Source organism: Prionailurus viverrinus, chromosome B2 (genome assembly GCF_022837055.1).
Source record: "Prionailurus viverrinus isolate Anna chromosome B2, UM_Priviv_1.0, whole genome shotgun sequence".
NCBI lineage: Eukaryota > Metazoa > Chordata > Mammalia > Carnivora > Felidae > Prionailurus > Prionailurus viverrinus.
The window spans coordinates 18,519,423-18,544,143 of NC_062565.1; the positions used below are offsets into that span (position 1 = coordinate 18,519,423).

A 24,721-nucleotide genomic window follows, 5' to 3' on the forward strand; every position below is an offset into this window, starting at 1 on the left:
ATCCTATTATGAATAGCCTGTGATATACATTTAAAAGTCCTTGTTCCAGTTATCATTGATTTACTAAAGGTTTTTTTTTTTATTTCAGAACAAGGCAGCATATTGGATAGAATTTGTGTCTATGACCTATAAATAACCAAATAGCCATAATGGTTGATAATTTCTTTTTGTAATTAAATTAACTGATGAGAAAGTTACCATAAATATGTTCTTTTAGCACCCCTGCAAGTTGACACTAGAATTCTCAATGATCGATTAATGAAGCTGTTTGAGGAGAGAGGACAAGGAGAAGCCCAAGGTAAGAGACTAATTATTTTCAACCTTTTGTATTAACATTAGTTGCAAATTCATTAAGACGGTTTCTTGCAAAAGCTAATCTGTATTTTCTAAATATAACCATTGATTGGTGACCTATGTGTGCTTCTGATGGCTGCAAATCCCTAAATATAGCTAAAGTTGGGTGGAAAGCTAAACATGGCCCAATTTTCTATAAGTACATAGAATTTATAACCCTAAATGGCAAAAATGATTTACTTACTATTGCGGGATCTTACAATGGCATATGGCATATTTGGATTCTCTAATATGAAGCCATTCTTTTTAAAGAGTGTGTTTCAGCTTTTAAATAAGTGCTTTGGGTGATAGAGGACAAGTAGTATATTGTCTTCAATCTTAGCATGGGAGTTCATATTTATGAATGTTAGGCTCTTTAAGTAAGTAATTCTCATGTGTATTAATCTAGGAATTTACAGGTAATCCCTTAAAAACTAAAATCTAAATTCTTAGGTTAACACATACAAATTCATGCCAGAACCACACTGGAGTTTTTACCAAAGCATTAAGTGTCAGTTGTATACACATGAATTCAAATTCATGGGGAAAAATTCTATTTTTTTTCTTTAGTGTTTGCTTAGTTCTTCTCAAATGATCATTTTGTCTTTCTTATTTTTAAAAAAAAATTTTTAACATTTATTTATTTTTGAGACAGAGAGAGACAGAGCATGAATGGGGGAGGGTCAGAGAGAGGGAGACACAGAATCTGAAACAGGCTCCAGGTTCTGAGCTGTCAGCACAGAGCCTGCCGCGGGGCTCGAACTCATCGACCGCAAGATCATGACCTGAGCAAAGATCACCGACTGAGCCACCCAGGCGCCCCTTGTCTTTCTTATTTAAATAATTCTTTAAAATTCATGTGAGGAGGCAGGACTCATGGTTAAACCCTCTATATTTTATGGTATTTTTCTATTGACTTTATGTTTAATCTTCACCATTTACTGTGTAACCTTGGGCCAATTTCTTAATGTTTCTTTGCCACTTCTGTGAAACGGACATATCATACTTGCCACAACGGGGTAGCTACGGGGATTAAATTATTAATTATTATGTGGGCAGACATCATAAGCACATACAGAGAATAATGAAGATAACTGATGATAACTGATAATTGATGAAATGATGGTGAAGATAATTGATGATAATGAAAATATTAACACCAGCTAAACATTTACTGAGTTCTTACTACATGCCTGGTACTGTGTTAAGACCATTCTATTCTAAATAGTGTAAATATTAATTTATTTAAATGTCATAACAATCCTAAAGGTTAGGCCCCGTTTTTAAATCCCCATTTACAGAATAGGATCCCCTAAAAATTTTATTCCTGCCTAGATACATCTCCCCTTTGCTTTTTAATGATCAGATTGTGTAACTTTTTATTTCATTTTGTCTTTATAAACCAAACAAACTCATTTTTCAAGCCAGCTTGATCCCTCGTTTTGAGAAATCCTAACTTGAATAATCAATTAGGGCTCCCCTGGAAAGGAGAATGCAGTAGAACCAATAGAAAGAGAGAGTTATGGGGGCTGGCAAGTCTGAAATCCTTGGGACATACTGGTAGGGTGGGGATTCAGGTAAGAGTTGATAATGAAATTCAGGCAGGAGTTGAAGGCTTGAGTCATAATCTCACAGGACAGCTGGCTGGAGATTCAAGTAAGATAGAGGTACAGTCGTGAGATGGAAATCCACAGAGCAGACCAGCAGGCCAAGAACTCAGGCCACATTTCCTAGCTTGCAGTCTCGAGACTCAATTCCTTCCTTTTTGGGACACCCCGATCTTTTAGTCTTAGGGCTTTCAGATGACTGGGTGAGGCCCACCCACATCATGAAGGGTGATCTATGTTGCTCAAAGTCTACTGACTTAAATGTTAATCACATCTAAAAATCACATTGGATGGCAACATCTAGACCCGAATGTGAACAAAGAACTGGACGCCATAGCCCAGCCAAGCGGACACATAAAATTAAACATCATAAATGGTTATGTTTGAATAAGTGAGACTTCTATATTTTTAGTCTAATATCTGAGTCAGCAAATAGATATTGAATACCTTTTTGTGTGTGTGTGCTGAACATTGAGCAATACACTTTTCTATCTATCACGTCCCTTTGATTCTGACACGTCTTTGCAACTTGGATCCTGGAAGCCACCCAGGTACACATTTACAGGTAGCACCTAACAGCCTTTCGAAATCATTTGTGAGCTTACAAAAGGCTTATGGAACTTGCAGAGTGAATAGTCAGGCTCCTTATCAGCTATATTATACACGAGGATATAATTGAGCTCTAGAAGGTTTAAAGACTCGTGCAAGGCAAGACAGTGTATCCGTGAACAAAGAAGAAAGGCCAACAGGACTCTGGACGCCGTAGTCCAGTGCTCTCTCTCTTCAGTTCCCCGCTTCACGTCTTGCTGGAAACCAAGCTCTCTTCCTTTGGTTAAAAGTGCCTAGATTTTTGTTAAAATTCTAACTTTGGAAGGCATGGAAAATCCCATATTTAATCTTCCGGCGTTTTTGTTTCTGAGCCTGGAAGAGAGACGTTTGTTTTATATGTACAGTGTCCATCCAGCTAGATGAAGAAATGCACTTTGTAGATGCTACCGTTTTCAGATGATCGAGAGAGAAATACCGTACATGCAGTGTTTATAGGCATGCAGGCATTTCTATGCAAATAAACAGGGCAACCCAAATAAAGTCCCTCTGTGTTTGCATAGCTTGGGAACTGTTCTTAGCGTTCCCCACTTGAAAAATGAACCCAGGGTGCCTGGGTGGCTCGGTTGGTTAAGTGTCTGACTTTGGCTCAGGTTCGTGAGTTCAAGCCCCACATAGGGCTCTGTGCTGACAGCTCAGAGCCTGGAGCCTGCTTGGGATTCTGTGTCTCCCTCTCTCTCTGCCCCTCCCCCCACTCATGCTCCGTCTCTGTCTCTCTCTCAAAAATAAAGAAACATTAAAAGAAAAGAAAAGAAAAATGAACCCAAGTGCTCTGGCCTCTTCTGAACCTCTTCATCTCCTGAGTTGGTTTTAGCAAACCAACAAGAACTGCTAGATGTTGTGGTAAACAACATGTAATATTAAGGCACCGAAACACAGGGTATCTACACTTCAGGATCTATTTGGTAAGTGGGAAAAAAGGCTGGAATGCAGAACCTATACTTTACCCACTTTGTGAGCATCACAGGAAGAAGAACAAAAGTTGTTGGCGTTGTGGTTGTGTTGTAATCTTAAAACTTGCTCCAGGCTTTAGCGATTTCCTGGTACATTAGACAGAAAATAATTTGCTTAAACTGTAGATTACGGAAAACCAAGCTTTATCCCCTATAAGAAAAAAAAAAAGTGGTTAGATTACTGTGTGTTCAGCCAACGTTAAATTGACATAGAGAAAGTCAAGTTTCGTGTGATCCTTTTGGGGTGAATAGATGGGAGCCGCCAGGAGGAGATTTTGGATTCTGAAGAGACAGTGAATTCCAGAAAGAGACCGGAATCCCACAAAGAGGGCAGCGAGGCATCTGAAGGATATGTTCAGAAAAATACAATTCTGCTTGGAAGTTCTTCTTTGGAACAGGTCAGCATTCAAATATACATCGATAAATGTTAAAATAATCGCTCTCTTTTTTTTAAAATATTTATTTATTTTGGGGAAAGCACAAGTGGGGGAGGGGCAGAGACAGGGGGACAGAGAATCTGAAGTGGGCTCCGTGCTGGTAGGCTGACAGCAGAGAACCCCATGTGGGGCTCGAACTCACGAGCCCCAAGTCATGACCTGGGCCAAAGTCCCACACTCAATTGACTAAGCCACCCAGGTGCCCCAAGATAATCTTTTTCTAAGATAACAGTTGAAATATCGGTCCTGCCCATTGTCTTTTGATTTTCCCAACCCATGCCTGTCTAGAACGCATGATTCATGACTCACCCAAATCTTTTCCCTCATTTTTCGTACACGTTGTATCACGCAGAACTCATGCTGTTTCTCAATATCAATCCCAGCCCTCACACAATTTATTTTTACTTCATCCAGTTTTACTTCATGCTAAGCTTGCTCACAGGTAGCATATTATGAACGGTCTGTAATGAAATCTGAAAACAGCATCAACATACTTGGATACAATTAAGAAAGTACTTGGATCTGTTTTGCATGGCACGTGAATAATCCGGTATTTGTGAAGTCACCATTTAAAAGGGAACTTGGACATTTTAACTGTTGTGACTCATGCCCACAAGGCCGTCTCTAGCCCATGGATTGTGTTGACTTTGGAAACACTTTCCTGTTTTCTGTATGTGTTTCTGTTGACCCATGATGTAACATTATGTGCTCAGATCCACCAAAGAGAGAAGTGTGACACATGGGTAGTTCTAGAGGGGTGTGTGTGTGTGTGTGTGTGTGTGTGTGTTGTTGTTGTTGTTGTTTGTGAAAGGTAAGCGGATTCAGGCCAAAAAGGAAAAAAATATCACCAGGGACAAGTTATATCGCCAGAAGGAGATGACTCATACATAAAATATCCAACACAAAGGAGGTACTCCTTAAATGGCAGGAAAGAAAGAATGGCGTTCTTCCCAGGGGAAAACCTAGTTATCTGCAACTGATTAAGAACAGGTACATCATATACAATAAATGATAGGAAATGTCCAGGAAGAGAGTTTAAAAATAAAATTATTTTATTTTTCATTCAATACTTATTGGAAAAACAAGGTATTGTTGCGCCCCTGAATTTCTTCTGTGATCAAGTTTGTTAAAGCTATGCACCTAATTGATTGGTTTTGTTTCTGGCTGGGTCATTCTCAGACCTAAGTCATTTCATGCCTTTCCTACAAGCTTTCTAATGTCTAGGAGATAGAAAACGTCTTCATAAAAATTCATAGGGTTAGTTTATTCAATTAAGTCACCAGGCTTTTGGGAGGTTTTAAGACACGACTTATGTGTAATAGGCCATAATAAGGAAAATTATTTTAAGTTTTTGTCTTGATTTTATAAATAAAATGTTGGATTTGGGGTAGTGGAGGAATAATATGCTAGTTTGAACCAAGCATCTTCCAGGGGCACATTCTAAAAAGCTTACCAGTGTGTAAGGTGCCTGGGTGGCTCAGTTGGTTAAGCATCTGACTTCTTGATTTCGGCTCAGGTCATGATCTCAGGTTCCTGGGATCGAGCCCTGTGTCAGACTCTCCAATGACAGTGTAGAGACTGCTTATGACTTTTCCTCCCTCTCTCTCTGTCCTTCCCCTACTAGGGTGCTCTCTTTCTCTCTCTCAAAATAAATAAACATTAAAAAAAGCTTATCAGGGTGTATTAGCTACACTTACTTTTTTAAATCCTTTTTTTTTTTTAAGTTTGTTGACTTATTTTGAGAGAGGGGAGAGAGGCTGAGAGAGAGGGAGACTCTCAAGCAGCCTCTTCCCTCTCAGCACGCAGCCTGACACGGGGCCGGAAATCACAAAAGTGTGAGATCAGGACCTGAGCTGAAATCAAGAGTGGGATGCTCAACCCACTGAGCCACCCCCCTTTCTAAATTCTTTACAACTGACTGGCATTTGGCAACGGGACTGAATCAAATCTAGTATTCTGCATGAGTGAAAGTCACGTCTGAACCCTCATTCCCCAAATACGAGCAAAAATGTAGAAGTGTAAAATCCATAATGAAATCTCCATAAATAAAAGACGGATTTCGTAAGACACTTTAACAGATTAACCAGTATATTTTCTGTAGGCTGGACTGTATTTACCTCTGTGGTTAATATGGAAAAAGTTTTGGAGATGAAATGGATTTTTATTTTTATTTATTAAAAAATTTTTTTTTTAGATGTTTATTCATTTTTGAAAGACAGAGAGAAATAGAGCACAGGCAGGGGTGGGGCAGAAAGTGGGGGGGGGGGGCGGGACACAGACTCTGAGGCAGGCTCCAGGCTCTGAGCTGTCAGCACAGAGCTCAATGTGGGGCTCGAACTCATGAACCGTGAGATCATGACCTGAGCCAAAGTCGGCCTCTCAACCGACTGAGCCACCCAGGCGCCCCTGAAATGGATTTTTATAAATCGCTAAGGACATTTACATGAGCTCAACTTCTACATGATTACTTGAACCAATACAGTCGCTTATGTATCACTCCTTAAATATTATATTAAATATAAATTAAGATATCATGAATAAAATTATAAAGATAAACAGAACAAGAGCACAAACATCATATCATGGTGAGAAAAAAAAAAGCAGTGGTGACTTTCCACATGTTAATTCAAGGGATTGGTTAAATCTACATGAGAAAAAGTTACTGTCCAATTTATGGCACTCGCATGTTTCCTTCTTTAGCCTCCATTGTAGGTATTTAGTTTTCTTCCTCGTTAGTTACCTGGCATACGTTTTTGAACATCCCAGGAAACAAAAGGTTTCAGATGAGGGCATTCTTGTCAAAGCTGACTGGCATTGAAGGAGAAACAGGTTACCATGTAGAATGAGTAAACACATTCCACTGATGTCATCTTTGCTCTGAAAAATCTTTATCTAATGCAGTCACAATCAATTGTTGATTTACTTACTGTCAGTTCACATTCCATCAGCACCTCCAAGTGAAAAGAGATTTGCAAAATGAAAACAGGTTATTAGTTGTTACTTTTTTTTCATGGAGATTTATTTCATATATTACCCTTTTTTTTGCTGTGATTGATAGTATTTTAGTTTTAGTTCCTACTAAAAGATAAAAGTGTTTCCATCTTTTCTTTCCTCCTTTCCAATAGTAGGATCTATTAGGCAAGTGGGGTCACTGGAGAAATTTATGTCATTAAAAAATGTGTGGATATGTAGCGGAACAGCAACCTGAGAGTGACAAAGACAACTAATTCTGCAATCAGGCAAAATTGGACGATCCGAGCATCTATCTCAGGTGTTGGACATGGTCTAAGGATAGCGTTTTAGATATCTAGAGACTGAGTAGGCTGGTCATTCTTCAAAAAAAAACCCATTAACATAATTTCTTAGAAATGAAAATTTAGCATCTCTAAACTCCCAGAAAGTTTGAGGTTCTGTTATGGTATACAGATCTAAAGTGCAAAATTCTTTATTTCAGATGCATTTCTTTTGGTATTCAAGTAAGTCATAGGGTATGGTTTATGTGCTTCTATGAAAATCCAGGAGCCTACTAGGACATGTTCCAGAACAGGAAGCCACTCCACTTCTGTATGGAATTGAGTCAAGGAAGGAGAAAGTGCCGTGATTTGGAGGACAGGTTCATATGTGGTGATACAACTATATGTACATAGGAAAAGACAAAGTAGGAGAGCTGAATAATCTTTGGTAGGTTGTCACGTTCTATGAATCTTCTAGATCCTTTTCTACATTCGCATATTTAAAATTGTAGTGAAGTGGTTCCTGACATCTCTAGCCATTCATTCTCCTTTGTCTTTTATTAATATATAGTCCACCACCAATAACAATCAGGCTTCCTCAGAGTTCAAGGCAAGTTCCAAGTGGCTGTATTAGCATTTTGACCAGATATCCTCTTACCTGTAGTAAAACAGATCAACATTTCTGAAACAAAGTTATTGATGCAAATCAATCACAAAACATGATCTTTTAATGTCTATTTTTAAAACAAAATAGGGTCAGTTTGACACATTATTTAATAATTTTATTCTTTTCTTTGCCCAACTCTCCCCATTCTCATGTAAAGTTCCTTGTCTCACCAAATTTCCTTCAGAAACTCAGCCTTCAATTATATATCAGCAAATGAAAATTTGTGCTGAATGAGACAGAAATGAGAATAGTACATTATGTTCAAAGGAAAGGAACCCCATACATGATATTTAACACTCAAAATAGTACTTCAACAAATATGTCAAGATACGCTTTATTCCATGATCTCCTGTACAGAGAGGGTCATTTTTTTCTAATCTTCAAAACCAAGTACAGAGCCTGGCATAAAACATAAAGTATACTCTTGTTAAATTTTTTTGAATGTTTTATTTATTTGTGTGTGTGTGTGTGTGAGAGAGAGAGAGAGCTGTCAGCTTAGAGCCTGATGCAGGGCTTGAACTCACAAACCATGAGATCATGACCTGAGCCAAAGTCAGAAGGTAACCAAGTGAGCCACCCAGGGGCCCCAGTATACTCTTATTTTTAAATGAATGAATGAATAAATGAGTGAGTCCTGTTGATAACTAATAGGGCAAAATTATCATGGATATCATTAGCATAGAGATGTTCTCTGATATTAATTTTCTCTAATACAGTCTAATGTCATTATGTGGAGTGTTAGGATTCGGTAATTTCGTGCATATCATCTCAATTATATTGAAAAATATTTGTCGTAGGATAAAGAAAAATCGTTTTTATGTCTTATGGGCTTATTGAGGTATAATTGAAAAATGAAATTGTAGTATATTTAAAGTGTGTACTGTAATGATTTGGTATACTTTTTGGTTGTTTTCATGAAAGTGCTTAAGATCTACTGTCTTAGCAAACTTCAAATGTACAATATACTATTAACGATAGTCACGATGATGTACATTAGACCTTTAGAACTTACTCAACGTACAACTGGAAATTTGTGCCTTTGAGCAACATTTCCCCACTTCTCATATTCCCCACCCCTGGCAATTAACATTCTATTCTGTTTCTATGAATTTGACAATTTTTTTTATTTTTGTTTTTTAGATTCCACATATAAGGGATACCATACACTATTTGTCCTTTTCTGTCTGGCATATTTCACTTATCATAAAAATCTGAACAAATTAGATATAAAGAAATGTGTATCAACATAATAAAAACCATCTGTGACAAGCCCACAGCTAGCATCACACTCCATGGTGAAAAGCTGAAAGCTTATCCTGTAAGATTAGAAACAAGACACAAATGCCACTTCTATGCAACATAGTACTGGAAGTCCTAGCCAGAGCAATTAGATAAGAAAAAGAAATAAAAGGCATCCAAATCAGAAAAAAGTTCTTAAATAATACAATAGTGAACATTCATTGCATACCTACTGATTCTATTCTAAACACTGCATAATTTAACCTTGTAACTGCCTTAAGAACAAATTATCATTGTCATTTTATAGAAGACCAACGTGAGGCACAGAGAGGCTAACACGTTTCTCAAGTTAAAGTTTTGCAGCTAAGTTGCTGAGTCAGGATTCAAACTTCAACAATTTTAACCATTACATTATGCTTTTAGTGGCAGTTCACAGTATTCAAAGAATATGGCTCTTTAACATAAAATATTCTGTCATTTATCTGGTATTTTTGGAGGAAGGGACATTCTAGACCAATTAACTGCTTTTCATATCCTTTAAATTATTCCGTAGGGAATATACAGCGATATATTTTGTGAAGTGAGTGATAACACTTTCATCTTGTACTTGGTAAAACCAAGAAAAACAAAGTTGAGACGTGTTTAGAATAGCTTAAAGGCTCAGTGACATTCTTTGCAGTGAAACTGGTAAAATAATGTCCAATAAAGAATGAATTACAAAATAATCATTCCATTATTTTTGAAAATACAGAGCATTAAAAATGGCTCACATCTTTACCCTACTTACCATTGAATTGATACCTTATACACTTTCTTTCACCTTAAAAAAGGACTTTCATTCCCCAAATATATACTGCACTAAAAATAAAATTCTTCTCCACTGTGTAGCCAGTTACATTCTACTGCCATTATCTTTAGGGAACCCAGTCTCTCCCTTTTCTTTACATTTTACCTTGTATTTTCTGAGTAAGTGCCATATCTCTATCGTGTTCTCCTCACCTTGAAGTTAGGAGCTTTATCCTTTTGTGTGTCTTTCTATCCGACACCCATCCTGGAGTTCAGTCTACTCATTAGATATTTGTTGAATGGGCATTTGATGCATAGCATATTGGATAAAGGAATTATTGCAGACACGTCTGAACCATTCACCTCCTAACATATCTTTATAAGGTCATGAATCCAATTAGAATTTTTATATGTTAAGACTAAACAAAGTCATTACAGCCTGTTGCTACTGTTCTTTGTATTCTTCAATTCTAGCTGCCATAACAAAATACCACAGACTGGGTGGCTTAAACAACAGGTGTTTTGTTTTCCCACTGTTCTGGAGGCTGCAAGTCTGAGATCAGGGTGCCAGAATGGTTGGTTTCTGGAGAGATTCCTCTCTCTTGATTGTAGGTGGCTGCCTTCCCCTGTATCCTCACATGGTGGGGAAAGAGTGAGAGAGAGGGCGAGAGAGCAAATCTTCGGCTCTCTTTATGAGGGCAGTTACCCCATCACGAAGGTTCTACCCTCACCACCTCATCTAAATCTAATGATCTCCCAAAGGCACCATCTCAACTAAAGTCACATTGGGATTAAGGTTTAAACAGATGGATTTTGCTGGAACACAATTCAGTCCATAGAATTCTTCCTTAAAAAATAGGAGATTTTCATGGAAACTTTTCTGCATAGATCTTAGCTCATGAAAAATTCATTTACCCTGAGTACTGAAGAATGGACTTGTTTCAGCTGAAGTGCTTCTAGTGGCTGAGTGCTTTGTTTATTTTAGAATAGAGCTATGCATGGGAGAGAGGCCTCAGGCTGAGAAAGAAGGCTGCTAGGAGACAGGTGGATTGCCCAGGCTCCAAGAAGTTGTACTCCTTCTTGCCCATCAGAGACCCAAAGTGCTTCTAAATATTCCTGGAAGAAGATTTTTGACATGCGCTTTTAGGAGGGACAAAGTAAAATAAAATTGCCTACCTTCTCACTAATATTTATAACCGTTTCTTCAATCTTTTGAAGTCTGATTTGTACCATAATGACTCTGTGCCATCTATCCATTTTGAAAGGGTGAAATCTTTTCAAACAGGTGCTGAATATGTACCTTTTTTTTTTTTTTGCTATTCCAATTGCTCACTTTGAGTGTTTAATGGGTTAGAATATAGACAGTGAAACATGGTTTGAGAAGAAGCAGAAAACGCATTTATATTCCTGTGATTGAAAATTTCCAGCAAAACCAACGATTTGACTCTTAGGTTCTTTTTTTTTTAATTTTGTTTTTTTAATTTACATCCAAATTAGCATATAGTGCAACAATGATTTCAGGAGTAGATTCCTTAATGCCCCTTACCCATTTAGCCCATATCCCCTCCCACAACCCCTCCAGTAACCCTCAGTTTGTTCTCCATATTTCAGAGTCTCTTACATTTTGTTCCCCCTCCCTGTTTTTGTATTATTTTTGCTTCCCTTCCCTCATGTGCATCCATTCTGTGTCTTAAAGTCCTCATATAAGTGAAGTCATATGATATTTGTCTTTCTCTGACTGGACCACGTTCTTACACCATACACAAAAATAAACTCAAAATGGATGAAACACCTAAATGTAAGACAGGAATCCATCAAAATCCTCGAGGAGAAAGCAAGCAAAGACTCTTAGTTTCTTTAAATGAAAAATTGGATTACCTAATTTCCAAAGAAAACTGAAGTGAGTGTGTGTGTGCATGTGTGTGTGAGTGTGCATGTGCGTGTGTGTGTGTGTGTGCGTGAGAGGAGAGAGAGAGAGAGAGAGAGAGAGAGAGAGAGAGAGAGAAGAATTGATTAAGGATCATTAAAATGAAAAAAAAGGGGGTATAGAAGAAAATAACCTTAAAATTTTTTTAATTTAAATTCAGATTAGTTAATATACGGTGTAGTCTTGGCTTCAGGAGTAGAACCCAGTGATTCATCTCTTACATATGACACCCAGTGCTCATCCCAACAAGTGCCCTCCTTATTGCCCATCACCCATTTAACCCATCCCCCCACTTACCTTCCCCCGCCCCCCAGCAACCTCCAGTTTGTTCTCTGTACTTAAGAGTCTCTTATGGTTTGCCTCCCTCTCTGTTTTTAATCTTAATGAGAACTTTTGATGCTGAGTCTTTTGTACCAAATCGGTTGAAATGTGAGTTCTCTGTAGAATTTGCACACATCGAAGAAAAACTCCCAATATGTGAAACCCTCTAAACCCAGGGTAGGTATATTTGCAAAGACTTCCCAACCGGAACTGTGAGACTACAGGAAGCCCATTTCCAATATGTCTGCGTAACAGCAATTAATATTAACAAGAATTATATCTGAATATGGAGAGAAACAGCCTTCTTAACTTTTACCTCCTTTTTTCCCCCTAATAAGTTATTGCTGACCACAATGCTCATTAGTGGCACAATAAAAAGGACCTAGTGGTAAATAATAACAATTCTTTGTAGTTATACAGTGCCTTTGATCAGAACAGCTCAAAGCCTTCGTGACTCATTAATTTTTGAAATACCTCCGTGAAGTATGAGGGTGTCAAGGATTACTACCTTCGTTTCATAAACAGAGAAAACCGACTTTTGCTAGAAACTGTCCCAAGGTCATTCAATGATTTGGTGACAGTAGCAGGGATATAATCTATAAGCCAGAGATAATTAGAGCAAAGACCAACAGTGCTCAACAGAAACCAGCAGCTTCTGAGAGATTGCGGAGAAACTTTATGTAACGCTTGGAAATAATACTGCTTTCAGAAACATATTTTTTTTATTTAGCTTTTATTTGAATCACGTCTTCTGTTAATAATGGAGAGCTCTCCACAGTTTCACATTTAGATCAGTTAGTTTGGGGATATTTCCTTGGGGCTTTTCTGTATTTTTATTTCTTCTATTTGAAGAAAGTGTACATTTTCTTCAAAACCATTCAAATTAATTACTAGTAGAAAAAAAGAAGAAAATAACTATATATATACACACACCTATATATGCTTATTCAAATGTTAATCTATTTAATCCATTGATTTTGAAAAACATTAAAAAATACATTGCGCTCTGCTTCGTTGTAATTCTCATCTGGGTGGAGTTTAAGATGCATTATTATCATTATTATTTTTCAAAAACTCACTTCTCAGTTTCAATTGGAAATGACACTCAAAGGATGGCAGATCATATTTTCTTTAAAACTTGTCTTAAAACCCCTTCCTTGTGTGGTTTATTAGAAGAATAAAAACTTATCTTTTACATGATTGTTTTTTCATTGCTCCTTTGCTCTGCTATGGTAATTTAAGCTTTCAAAGACTTGTGCCTAAGGACGCTTGTGGAGTGGCAGAGTCTATAAGAACAGATATTATCTTGTTTGTACACACACACACACACACACACACACACACTGGATTTTGTATTTCATGTTTTTGTCCCCACTCCCAGATTCCTAAGTATATCACAGTTTTATACATAGTAGACCTTCAAGATTGTCCATTGATTTCCTTGTCATTTGGCTGAGGGTTTACTTTTTTCATATTATCCATTTTGTTTTTATGACACACCAAGTCTCTCTTATTATTATCTCTTCTGGTCTTCAGAGAAAACTCAGTATTACTGTTTGTTTAAATGTGGTCTACCGACCTCTCTCAGGATACCTGAGGTGCTAACTAGAATGCATATTCTTGAGAACCAATACAGACTTACTGTCTCAAAATCTCTGTGACAGGACCCTTAGATTGTCTAGTTTAATGCAGACCTTCTAGAAGATTCTATACACATTAAATGAAAGATCTTGTCCTATCTTATAATCATAGATAATTCTTCCATAGCACTCACTCTGTATCAAGCATTTTGCGGTGTTATGATTTTTAAAAAAGGTATCTTGCTAAGAACATAAATTCCTACTCTCCATATAAATTTGTAATGTACCAATCACATGTGAGATGACAAGACTTTTAAGATACGAGGTAGAATTTCAGATTTAATTGGCAATAAGTCATAAAATTAGTATAGGAAAGTCTTGACTGCCCTTCATTCAAATTGAGTTGCTTTTTAAAAAATTATCTTTGTTTTTTTTCCTTCCCCTCCCCCATGGAAAGGAGGTTAGAGTGGGAGAGAGCCAAAGCATAAGAGACTCTTAAAAACTGAGAACAAACTGAGGGTTGATGGGGGGTGGGAGGGAGGGGAGGGTGGGTGATGGGTATTGAGGAGGGCACCTTTTGGGATGAGCACTGGGTGTTGTATGGAAACCAATTTGACAACAAACTTCATATATTGAAAAAAAATTATCTTTGGAGTGGTAATTTGATTTCATCAAGGTCTTCTTTTTCTATGGTAGAGTGGTTTTATTCTATCTTTAGGTCTCAGTCATAGATAATGAGACATTTTCAGGAAAGTTTTGGACTTTATCATCATCCTTCCATTGTCAGTTTTTGTTCTTAGGTTCTTAAATTTTTCTCACAAATAAACGATCTCCAAGAAACCATTTTTTTTTCCAGGAATATTTTTGGGGCAACTGAGGAAGTTTGGCTATAGAAAGGATATTAGAAGATATGAAAAAAATTAGCTGCCACAGTACTCATGACAGTGTGGAATTGGTGAGAGAATGGACAAATGGATCAATGTAAATAAAAAGAAGCCCAGAAATAGGCTCACACAAATATAGTCAACTGAGTTTTGATAGAAGAGCAAAAAATTTAATGGAGAAAGAAAGTCTTTTCTATGAACAGTGCTGGAACATGTGGACATCCACATGCCAAAAAATAAAAAAAAATAAAAATAAAAATAAGAACAGAACCTAGACACAAACCTTATACCCTTTGCAAAAGGTAACCCGAAATTGATCATAGACTTAAATGTAAAATACGAAACTATAAAATTTCTAGAAGACAGCATAAGAGACATTTTAGATGACTTCAGGAACGTTGGTAACTTTTTAGATACAACACCAAAGGCATGATCCAGGCAAGAAATAATTTAAGGGCTGAACTTGATTAAAGACTTCTGGTCTGTGAAAGACAGTATTAAGAGAATAAAGAGACAAGCCAGAGACTGGGAGAAAATATTTCCAGACACATCTGAAAAAGGACTGCTATTCATACTATACAAAGAACTCTTAAAACTCAACAAGAAGAAAATGAACGACATGTTGGGCCTGTTAAGAGATGCTGAATGTCCTATGTCACTAGGGGCATGCAAATTAAAACAACAGTGAGGTACGATGACAAGCCTATTAGAATGGCTGAAACTCAAAACAGTGACAACATCAAATGCTGGTGAGGAATTGGAACAATAAGAACTCTCATTCCTTGCTGGCACAGCCACTTTGCAAGACAGTTTAACAATTTCTTACTGAACTAAACATACTCTTACTGCACGATCCAGCAATCACTCTCCTCGGTATTAACCCAGATGAGTTGGAAACTTATGTTTTCTCAAAAATTTGCATATGGATGTTTATAGCAATTTTGTTCATAATTGCCAAAATTTGGAAACAACCAAGGTGTCCTTCAATAGGTAAATGGATAAGTAAACTGTGGAACATTCTGACAACAGAATATCATTTAGTACTAGAAAGAAATGAGCTATCAAGCCTTTTCGTGAAAAGATATGGAGAAACCTTACATGAATATTACTAAGTTAGAGAAGCCAATCTGAAGAGGTTACATAATGATTCTCACTACATGATATTCTGGAAAAGGTAAGATAGGGAGGCAATAAAAACATCAGGGATTAGGTGGGAGGGAAGGATGATTAGGCAGAGGAGAGAGAATTTTTTGGGCAATGAAGCTATTTGGTATGATACTGTAATGGTAGATACATGTGACTATACATTTGTCAAAATCCATAGAATGTACAACACCAAGAGTGAACCACAATGCAGACTATGGACTTTGGGTGATAAAGATACGGCAATGTGGATTCGTTGGTTTTAACAAATATACCACTCAGGTGTGAGATGTTGACCATGTGTGTGTGTGTGGGGTGTGAATCTGTCGGGGCAAGGGGAGTTTGGGAACGCTCTGTATTTTCTGCTCATTTTTACTGCAAACCTAAAACTACTCTAAAAATAGTCTATTTAAAAAATAGTGTTAATTTCGTATGGTGTCATAATGATATGGTTATGAAGAAAATGCACCTTTTCAGATGGATACTAAAATATTTAATGGCGAAATGTCAAAATGTTTTTGATTTACTTTAAAGGTTTTCAATTTGTGTGTGTGTGTGTGTGTGTGTAAAGCAAATATGGCAAGAATTAATCATTAGTAAATCTAGATAATGGGGATATGTTAAATTCATTATGTAATTATTTCTACCACTTTTATATATATTCAACATTCATAATTAAAAGTCAAAATAAACACTATATCCAATTAACATATGTTAATTTTTAAAAATGTTAGGCTGGTTCATGTTGATTTGTTTGACTAATGTCCATCCATCGGGGCAGGAATTTTTGTTACCTCATTAGTTTTTCTGCACACAACCACAGAGAGATGTGTGATGATCACCATGTTTCAGGTGCAGAAATTGCAGCTGAGATCTTCTAATCCTCTCCCGATCTTTCATCTGGAATTCCCAGATGCCCCTTTGCTCTTGACTTCTCAGAGTTTCTTCCATTCCGTTCTGTGAAGTGGATACTGTAGCCTTTTGTTGTAGGAGGTCATGTAAATATTCTTTCCCATCTTTGTATCTGTGGATTCTTCCATTCCTCATGCCTTTCCCTTAGGGTCATTAAAACTCAAGCCTCACGACTGATGGAATTGACTAAAGTATATTTAAGCAGCATGTCATTCAAATTATTTTTCTTAAAAAAGCAATTTTCTACTGTTGATTTAGAGACCAAGAGATCTTCTTTAGCCAGCATAATTTCTTTTTTTTTATTTAATTTTTTTTCAACGTTTTTTATTTATTTTTGGGACAGAGAGAGACAGAGCATGAACGGGGGAGGGGCAGAGAGAGAGGGAGACACAGAATCGGAAACAGGCTCCAGGCTCTGAGCCATCAGCCCAGAGCCTGACGCGGGGCTCGAACTCCCGCACCGCGAGATCGTGACCTGGCTGAAGTCGGACTCTTAACCGACTGCGCCACCCAGGCGCCCCAAGCCAGCATAATTTCTGATTAACTAATTTCACCTGTACAAAATTACATAAGCAAACCTGAAACAAGCCTCCATCATTTTTTTTTTTTTTTTGCCTTTGGATTTAACAGTATTTTCAAAAGTGAACCAAATAGAGCAAATAACCCCCAGGCAGAGCAAATGACTCTAATGGCAATCTCCTACACATTGTTTTGGTGGAAAGACTGAAAATGAAGATAAAAATGTGACAGCCCAAAGGGTGAAGAAACTCCATGTGTTCTATTAAATAACAGTTTTGAATGTGAATATGTAGGATTATCTTTTCAGGAGTTCAGAAAGGAAAGGGAAGAGAATTGAGAAGTCTTTTCTTTGGGCTGTCAAAACCTCTCTTCTGACGGACCATGTGATTTCCAGCAGTGCTTGGTGGTCTAAAATTGCATGGAGAGACTTTTGTTTTTCAGTTTCTTTAATTAATTAAGTTTTATTTGGTTTCCATTCCATTATTTATGGCAGCATAAGATCACAAATAAAACATTATAATTGCAGTTGATGGGAATTAACCTTTTATGTGTCGGAGGTGTGAGTTCTGGGTCCCAAAGCTCGGACTAGCTCTGCATTACTTGGGTGAAACGGTCAAAAAATCTGGATCTTGGTTTTCATATTTGCACAACTCAATGGCATTTGATCACTTGTAAGTTTCTTTTTCAGTTCTAAAATATTAATGGTGCTACCTTACGTTTAAGTGCAATAGTCATTAAAAAGATAGCACGTAATCCCAAATTCATGAAATGTTGAGTATTTTCTTTCTGGGTCGATTAAACTTCACATTAATACTTCTAAAATTTTTGTGAGCATTCAGGCCACCTGAGGTGCATGCTGAGGTGTGGGTTCTTTGCTGGTTTTGGAGTACGACCAGGAAAAGACATTTTCAATAATTCCTCGAAATGATTCTGCTGCACATTGTGCTCAGGTGGTATTTGGGTAACTGTGCACTATAAGTCGTGCTTGGGGACGGTGCTCAAACTTTTCTGTCTAATGATCGTATGGAAACGGATTTCCTGACTGTTAATAGAAGCTCCCTTCTGAACTGATTCTTACCCAGGGAGAGGGCTTTGCCGGTGAGGATGTGGCAGAGTGATAAATATAAAAGCAGGGAAGCATGGTTTGAATAGCCTTCTAGGTGATTCGCAAATTTTGCTTTGACAGGGCTGGCATGGCGGTGGCAGAAAACTTGACTCTGTCCACAACCTTGGCAGTTAAGAACACTGATTGAAATAACATGAGTACATATATGAAGCACTGTATAACTTGCTTAAAAATATTTTGACTTGGGGCCCCTGGATGTCTCAGTCAGTTAAACATCGGACTCTTGATCTCAGGTCAGGTGTTGATCTCAGGGTCATGAGTTCAAGCCCCGTGTTGGGCTCCATGCTGGGTGTGAAGCCTACTTAAAAAATTTATATATTTGACTGAATGTGTATATTATACTGTAAAGCATTCACAGAGAAAAAGGCAAATCAAAGAAGTTTTTTCAATGGAAGAAGAATCCCTGATCCTAATTCATTTTTCTTTACTGTGGGCCATAGCTCTCCAAATCCCCAGCTCTGAAGATCCCCAACTTCCCCCATATTCCATTCTAAACCAGTGGTTATTCCCCTTTCCTCATCTTCATGATCTCAAAAACTAATTTTTTACCTTTTGGGTTTTGTCTGTTATTCATTTTCTATGTAACTGATTTCTTCCCTTATCTTCATTATTCCTTATTGTATTACCCACAGATGTGCAATGGGCCCCACCCCCAAATCTGTCAGATATTGAGATTGATGGTTTCACATATACACAACCAAGAGGGCATGAAAAGATTTATTACTCGTCTTTTTAAAAATGTTTATTTATTTTTGAGAGAGAGAGGGAGAGAGAGGGAGACTGAATACGAGCAGGGGAGGGGCAGAGGGAGAGGGAGACACAGAATCCATGAAGCAGGCCCCAGGCACAGAGCCTGACGTGGGGCTTGAACTCGTGAACCACGAGATCATGACTTGAGCCAAAGTTGGACGGTTAACCGACTGAGCCACCCAGGCGCCCTGGTCTAATACTCATCTAATGAGGCTTTCTGGGAGAACAGGACAGGTTTGCAAGTGGACCTAAAAATGGCTTGAGAGAGCGGAGAGAGGAGGTGCCTTGGCCTTTATCCCTGTTAGGTGGTGGGGCTGGGGTGAAGACACTCTATGCAGCATGTGCTAGCCTGGTTTGAACTCCCCACGGACACCGAAGTAGAGAGTACCTAAGCTTTCTTAATAGCTTGCCCACAGACGGAGGAGAGTGGGAGGAGAGAGGCTGAAAACTATCAACAATCAAACATCAAAAAAAAAAAAAAAAAAGAGTGAGATTTTTTATCACACCTCCATCTGCTTACTTCGGAGTTAATTTGCTTTTTAAACTTTTTTAAAAAGGTTTAAGGTGAAAACATACATCGTTGATTTTATACTTTATACCTCTCTCTTACAATGTAGAATTTAAAAGCTATAGATTTTCTTCTATGACCTTCTTCGTTTCATTCCACTGATTTGACATGTTATACTTTAGCTGCCTAATTCATCATATTTTATTTTATTTTATTTATTTATTTTTTAACGTTTATTTATTTTTGAGACACAGAGAGAGAGCATGAACAGGGGAGGGTCAGAGAAAGAGGGAGACACAGAATCTGAAACAGGCTCCGGCTCTGAGCTGTCAGCACAGAGCCGACGCCGGGCTCGAACCCACAGACCGCGAAATCATGACCTGAGCCAAAGTCGGACGCTTAACCGACTGAGCCACCCAGGCGCCCCTAGTTCATCATATTTTAAAATTTATCTTTTGTCTTCTGGGTTCTTTTAGAAGCATCCCGTTTAATTTCCAAATATTTGGAAATTTTTCTAGACATCTTGGTATTGATTGCTAATTTAACACTGTGATTAGAGAAACTGTATTACGTTAATCTTTTGAAATTTATTGCAACTTATTTTAAGACCCAGTGTATGGCTTATCTTATTAAATGTTCCACCTGCACTTGGGAAGAGTGTATATTATGTTGTTCTGTGTAGTGTTCTATAAATGTCAAATAGGTCAAATTGTTTGAGGGTGTTGTTAAATTTTCTACATTTTTATTGATTTTGTGTGTGTGTATGTCTTTTTCCATGAGTTATTGAAAGGTATTACATTCTCCAAGTATGATTATGGATTGGTCGATCTCTCCCTTTAGTCCTGTCAAGTGCTGTTTCATATGTTTGGAAGCTTTATTATTACATGTCTGTACCTTTAAGTTTATTATTTTTCCTTTTATCATTATGAAATACCCCTCTTTACTTCTGGTCATACTCTTCATCTGGAGGTCAGCTTTGTCTGATGTTAATATAGCCACATCTGATTCCTTGTGCATAACATTTGCATGGTTTACATTTTTTTGTTCCTTTACTTTCAAAATTTTATGTTAAATGCATGTTTCATGTTAACAGCATATACTCTGGTTTTGGGGTTCTATTTAGTACAACAATCTCTGCCTTTGTATAAAACATATTTAGACTATTCACAGTTAATGCAATCACTAATATGTACGAGTTTAAATACATCGTCTTGTTATTTGATATCTATTTATCTTGTCTGATCTTTGTTCCTCTGTTTCTTTTTTCTTGCCTTTTTGGAGGGTGTGTGTGTGTGTGTGTGTGTGTGTGTGTGTGTGTGTGATGGATCCATTTGATCTATTCTATTGATGTTTTATCATGCCTCCTTGAGGTATTTTTTTCTTTAATGGTGTTTTTGAGGTTACTAAATGCATCTTTAACTTATCACAGTCTGCCTTCAAAAAATATTTTACTGCAGAGGCACCTGGTTGACTCAGTCGGTTAAATAAATGTCAGACTCTTGATCTCAGCTCAGGTCTTGATCTCAGGGTCAGGAGTTCAAGCTCTGTGTTGGGCTCCACGCTAGGCATGGAGCCTACTTAAAAAAATATTTTGCTGTTTCACAAAACATTTAGGAACTTTCCAATAGCCTATTTCCAATTGTGAACCTCCCATACTTTGTGCTCCTGGTCATACATATTCCATTTCTATAAATAAATGCTATAACCTCCAAAGCATTCTTATTATAATTTTGCCTCAGAAAGTTAATAGGCTCTTCAATGGATATTTAAAAATATGAATGGTAATATATTGTAAAGGCCTTTTTTTAATTTACTATCATTTTATTTCTGGTGTTTTTTATTCTTTCCTGCCAAACTGGATTTTCTTCTGAGATTTCTAGTCAGACTAAGGAACTTCAGTTAGTAACTCTTTTAGTGCTGTAAGTGAATTCTTCCTGTTTTCATCTGGTTGCAAATATCTCTATTTTGCCTTTACTTTGAAGGATATTTTTGTTGAATACAGACTTCTCGATTGACGGTTTTTTCTTGAAGCGCTAACATATGCTATTCCATAGTCTTCTGGCCTCTGTTGTCTCATTTGTGAAATTGGCTTTCATTCTTACTGTTGTTTCCTTACATGAGATCCAGTTGATTGTCATTATTCATAGATTCCTGATTTGCAAATTCACTTGCTTGCTAAAATTTGTTGGTGACTTCCAAATCAATCATTGTGGCACTTTTGCTGCGATTCATGAACATGTGCAGCGTGGTAAAAATGTTTGAGCTGTCTAATGTGCAAGTTGCTAGGTGCGATTGAATGAGGCAAAACGTTACTTCCTTCTTTAGCTCTCATATTTATTTTTTTTATTTTATTATTTTTTTTGAAGTTTTTTTTCAACGTTTATTTATTTTTTGGGGGACAGAGAGAGACAGAGCATGAACGGGGGAGGGGAAGAGAGAGAGGGAGACACAGAATCGGAAACAGGCTCCAGGCTCTGAGCCATCAGCCCAGAGCCCGACGCGGGGCTCGAACTCCCGGACGGTGAGATCGTAACCTGGCTGAAGTCAGACGCTTAACCGACTGCGCCACCCAGGCGCCCCTTTAGCTCTCATATTTAAACATGGGTTCTTTTTGAGGTCTATTTAATGCCTCATTTTTTTTGTATTTCTTTCCCTTACTTTTGGTGATTTCACTGTTTCAAGTGGTCCCCACATGTAGTTAAGTCTGTCCAGTGTTCCTAAGCACAAGGATGTGCCTTATGGAAAAAATACATATATTAGTTAAGCTTCATTCAGGTGTGAGTTGTGTACCATTGGCTGTGAGTTGAATATTAATGAATCAGAAATACAGTACATCCAGAAAAAGGAAGAGGAAATTCACCTATGCTGCATGAGTCTGCTCCAGAGAGTGCTAAAGTGACTCATCTACTATGTAGTGAAGCTATGGAAAAGATGGAAAAGTGACTAAATTTGTGGATTCGTGGGACGACCACTAACTTAAGCACAATGGGCAGTATTTTTCTGCGACTGAAAGCCAGATGCATTTGTGGTCATGTTTCCGAGGTTCAAGAAAATGTTAAACCTATCTCAGGAAGTGCTCCCCTACTCTTGCGTTTCAAAAGGTGATACAGTATGAAAAATGTTAAACTAGCAGACAAGGCAGGCTCTATAGATCAGGAGGCTGTGGAAGAATTTTAGAAATACCAGCGACATTTTACATGAGGAAAGGTTATGTGGTGAAGGAGGGTTGCATAATGAGACAGGCTTGTTTTATATGGATGTTGGCAATGAATATATGAAACAGGTTGTGTCTCTATTGAAATGTGGCCAGAGGTTCATAGGCACCCAACCCTGCATGTCCCTTAGGAACAATAGTTCAGTATTTACTAATTCAGTGTTTGCAGTGGCTTTCTTGAACATAATGACCCTAAGTATCAAGAATTAACTATATGTCTTTTCAGCTGGGTATGTTCAAGATTTTTCTCTTTATTTGATTTCCATTGTTTTGATTCTGATGGTTTTTAGATTTGTTTTTGTTTTTTTGTTTTTTGTTTTTTTGTATATTTACTGAATGAAGTTTGCTGAATTTCTTGGCTCTGTGGTTTTGGTCTTTTATTAATTACGTAAAAGTCTCAGCCATTACCTCTTCAAATATTTCTTCTGCTCCATTCTTTCTCTCTTGTTTTTCTGGGACTCTTTGTGTGTTAGGCCATAAGATAACTATTTCATAGATCTTGGAGTTGACTTACTTTAACTTTTTTTCCTCCTTGAATTTTAGTTTGCATTTATATTAACTTGTCTTTAGTTTTACTGATTTTTCCCCTCAGTCCCATTCAGACTGCTAAGTCCACTGAAAGGGTTTTTGATCATTGCTATCTTATTTATTTTTTTAAGTGTCCACTTGACATTTAAATTCTTTGAATGCTGTTCATCTTTTTTTTAACAGGACCCATTAACTTATTTCTTTTTTTTTTTTTTTTTAACTTATTTCTTTTATCCTTATTATACAGGTCCCCATCTGATAATTTCAACATTTGGTAGATTTAGCTCACCACAGTGCTCAAATTATCTGATAATAAAACCAGAGCCTTCCTTTAAGTGGGGCTTCGGATCTGAATGCTGGAGTTTTTGTCTCGGTTTTCCTGCCCTCATCTGTCTGTCAAGAGCCTCTGTACTTGCAACGTGGGGGAGGTGGTCTCTCTAAGCATGTCCGTCCCTTCTCGGACCACTCAATGAAGGTTCTCGAATAGCTGTTGACTCCTCTCATTCTGGGTATTCGGTAGCTTTTGTGTCTTATGTTTGGGGCATAGGGTGTCTCAGCTTTCCTGTCCTGCTGCTTATCTCTCTTGTGACTACTCAGTGGGGACTCATGGAAAAGAGTTGGTGAGTGGATGTAGATTTTGTTTGTTTGTTTGAAGCTCCAAGGTCTTCTAAATCTTCATGCCAGCTCACTCCTGGCTTTGTAAAATTAGGGAGATAGTTGTTTTCCTTCCCATGTCGATGGTAGCTTCCTCCTCCTATCCCTGCTCTGTGAGGATAAAAGCAGATATGGGACTCTTTTCTTCCAGGAGAGAATCATAATTTTTCTGGATTTCACTGGATTATGTTTCTTTGTGACTTCAGCTCTCAAATAGGCTCAGAAAAAAAAAACCCCTATTGTTTTGTAGATTGTGCTGCTTTATTTTTTATTTTTTATTTTTTAGGAAGGGAGAGACATTCTCCTGAGACTTTTTATGTCTCAAATGGAAGCAAAGTCTCTCTTGTATCTTTCAACTCTTCTTTTCCTTTGATTTTTCTCTTTATCATACTATTAGTTCAAATCCTCCTCGGTTTAAAAACAAACAGGAAAGTCCCAGTAAGCTAATGGATAAGGCACTGGCCTCCACGACTCTTCCTTGACCATTCATCCTTTTTTCCCCCTAGGGCCATCAATATTTATTCTCTTCTCCCCCAAACTAGAAATAACTTCCCCTTGCTTTCTCCATTTCTTTTGTCTTCTAGTCTTTTCTCAACTTACTGATATTTAATTTCCCATGACTGTTTCTGTGACTTCCAATTACCAAGGCAACCACTTTTCAATTTGTATTTTATTTTGACCTATCTGCACTCAAAACATTTGAACTGGTTTTTTTTTGAAACTGCATTATTGCCTGGTTTTACACCTCGGAAAAGTCCTCCTTGTCAGTGTATCTTCAGCATGCTGTTTTTCTA

General features: G+C 37.6%; 1 protein-coding gene across 1 annotated transcript in view; it reads left to right on the plus strand.

Annotated features, from left to right (window-relative positions):
- Window positions 1-24,721, plus strand: part of LOC125166398 (uncharacterized) — a 301,490-nt gene that overhangs the window by 39,399 nt on the left and 237,370 nt on the right. The window contains exons 8-9 of the mRNA XM_047860338.1: window positions 218-298; window positions 3,752-3,897. Of these exons, the coding sequence (XP_047716294.1) occupies window positions 218-298; window positions 3,752-3,897 (227 nt within the window). The remainder of the gene's footprint in view (window positions 1-217; window positions 299-3,751; window positions 3,898-24,721) is intronic.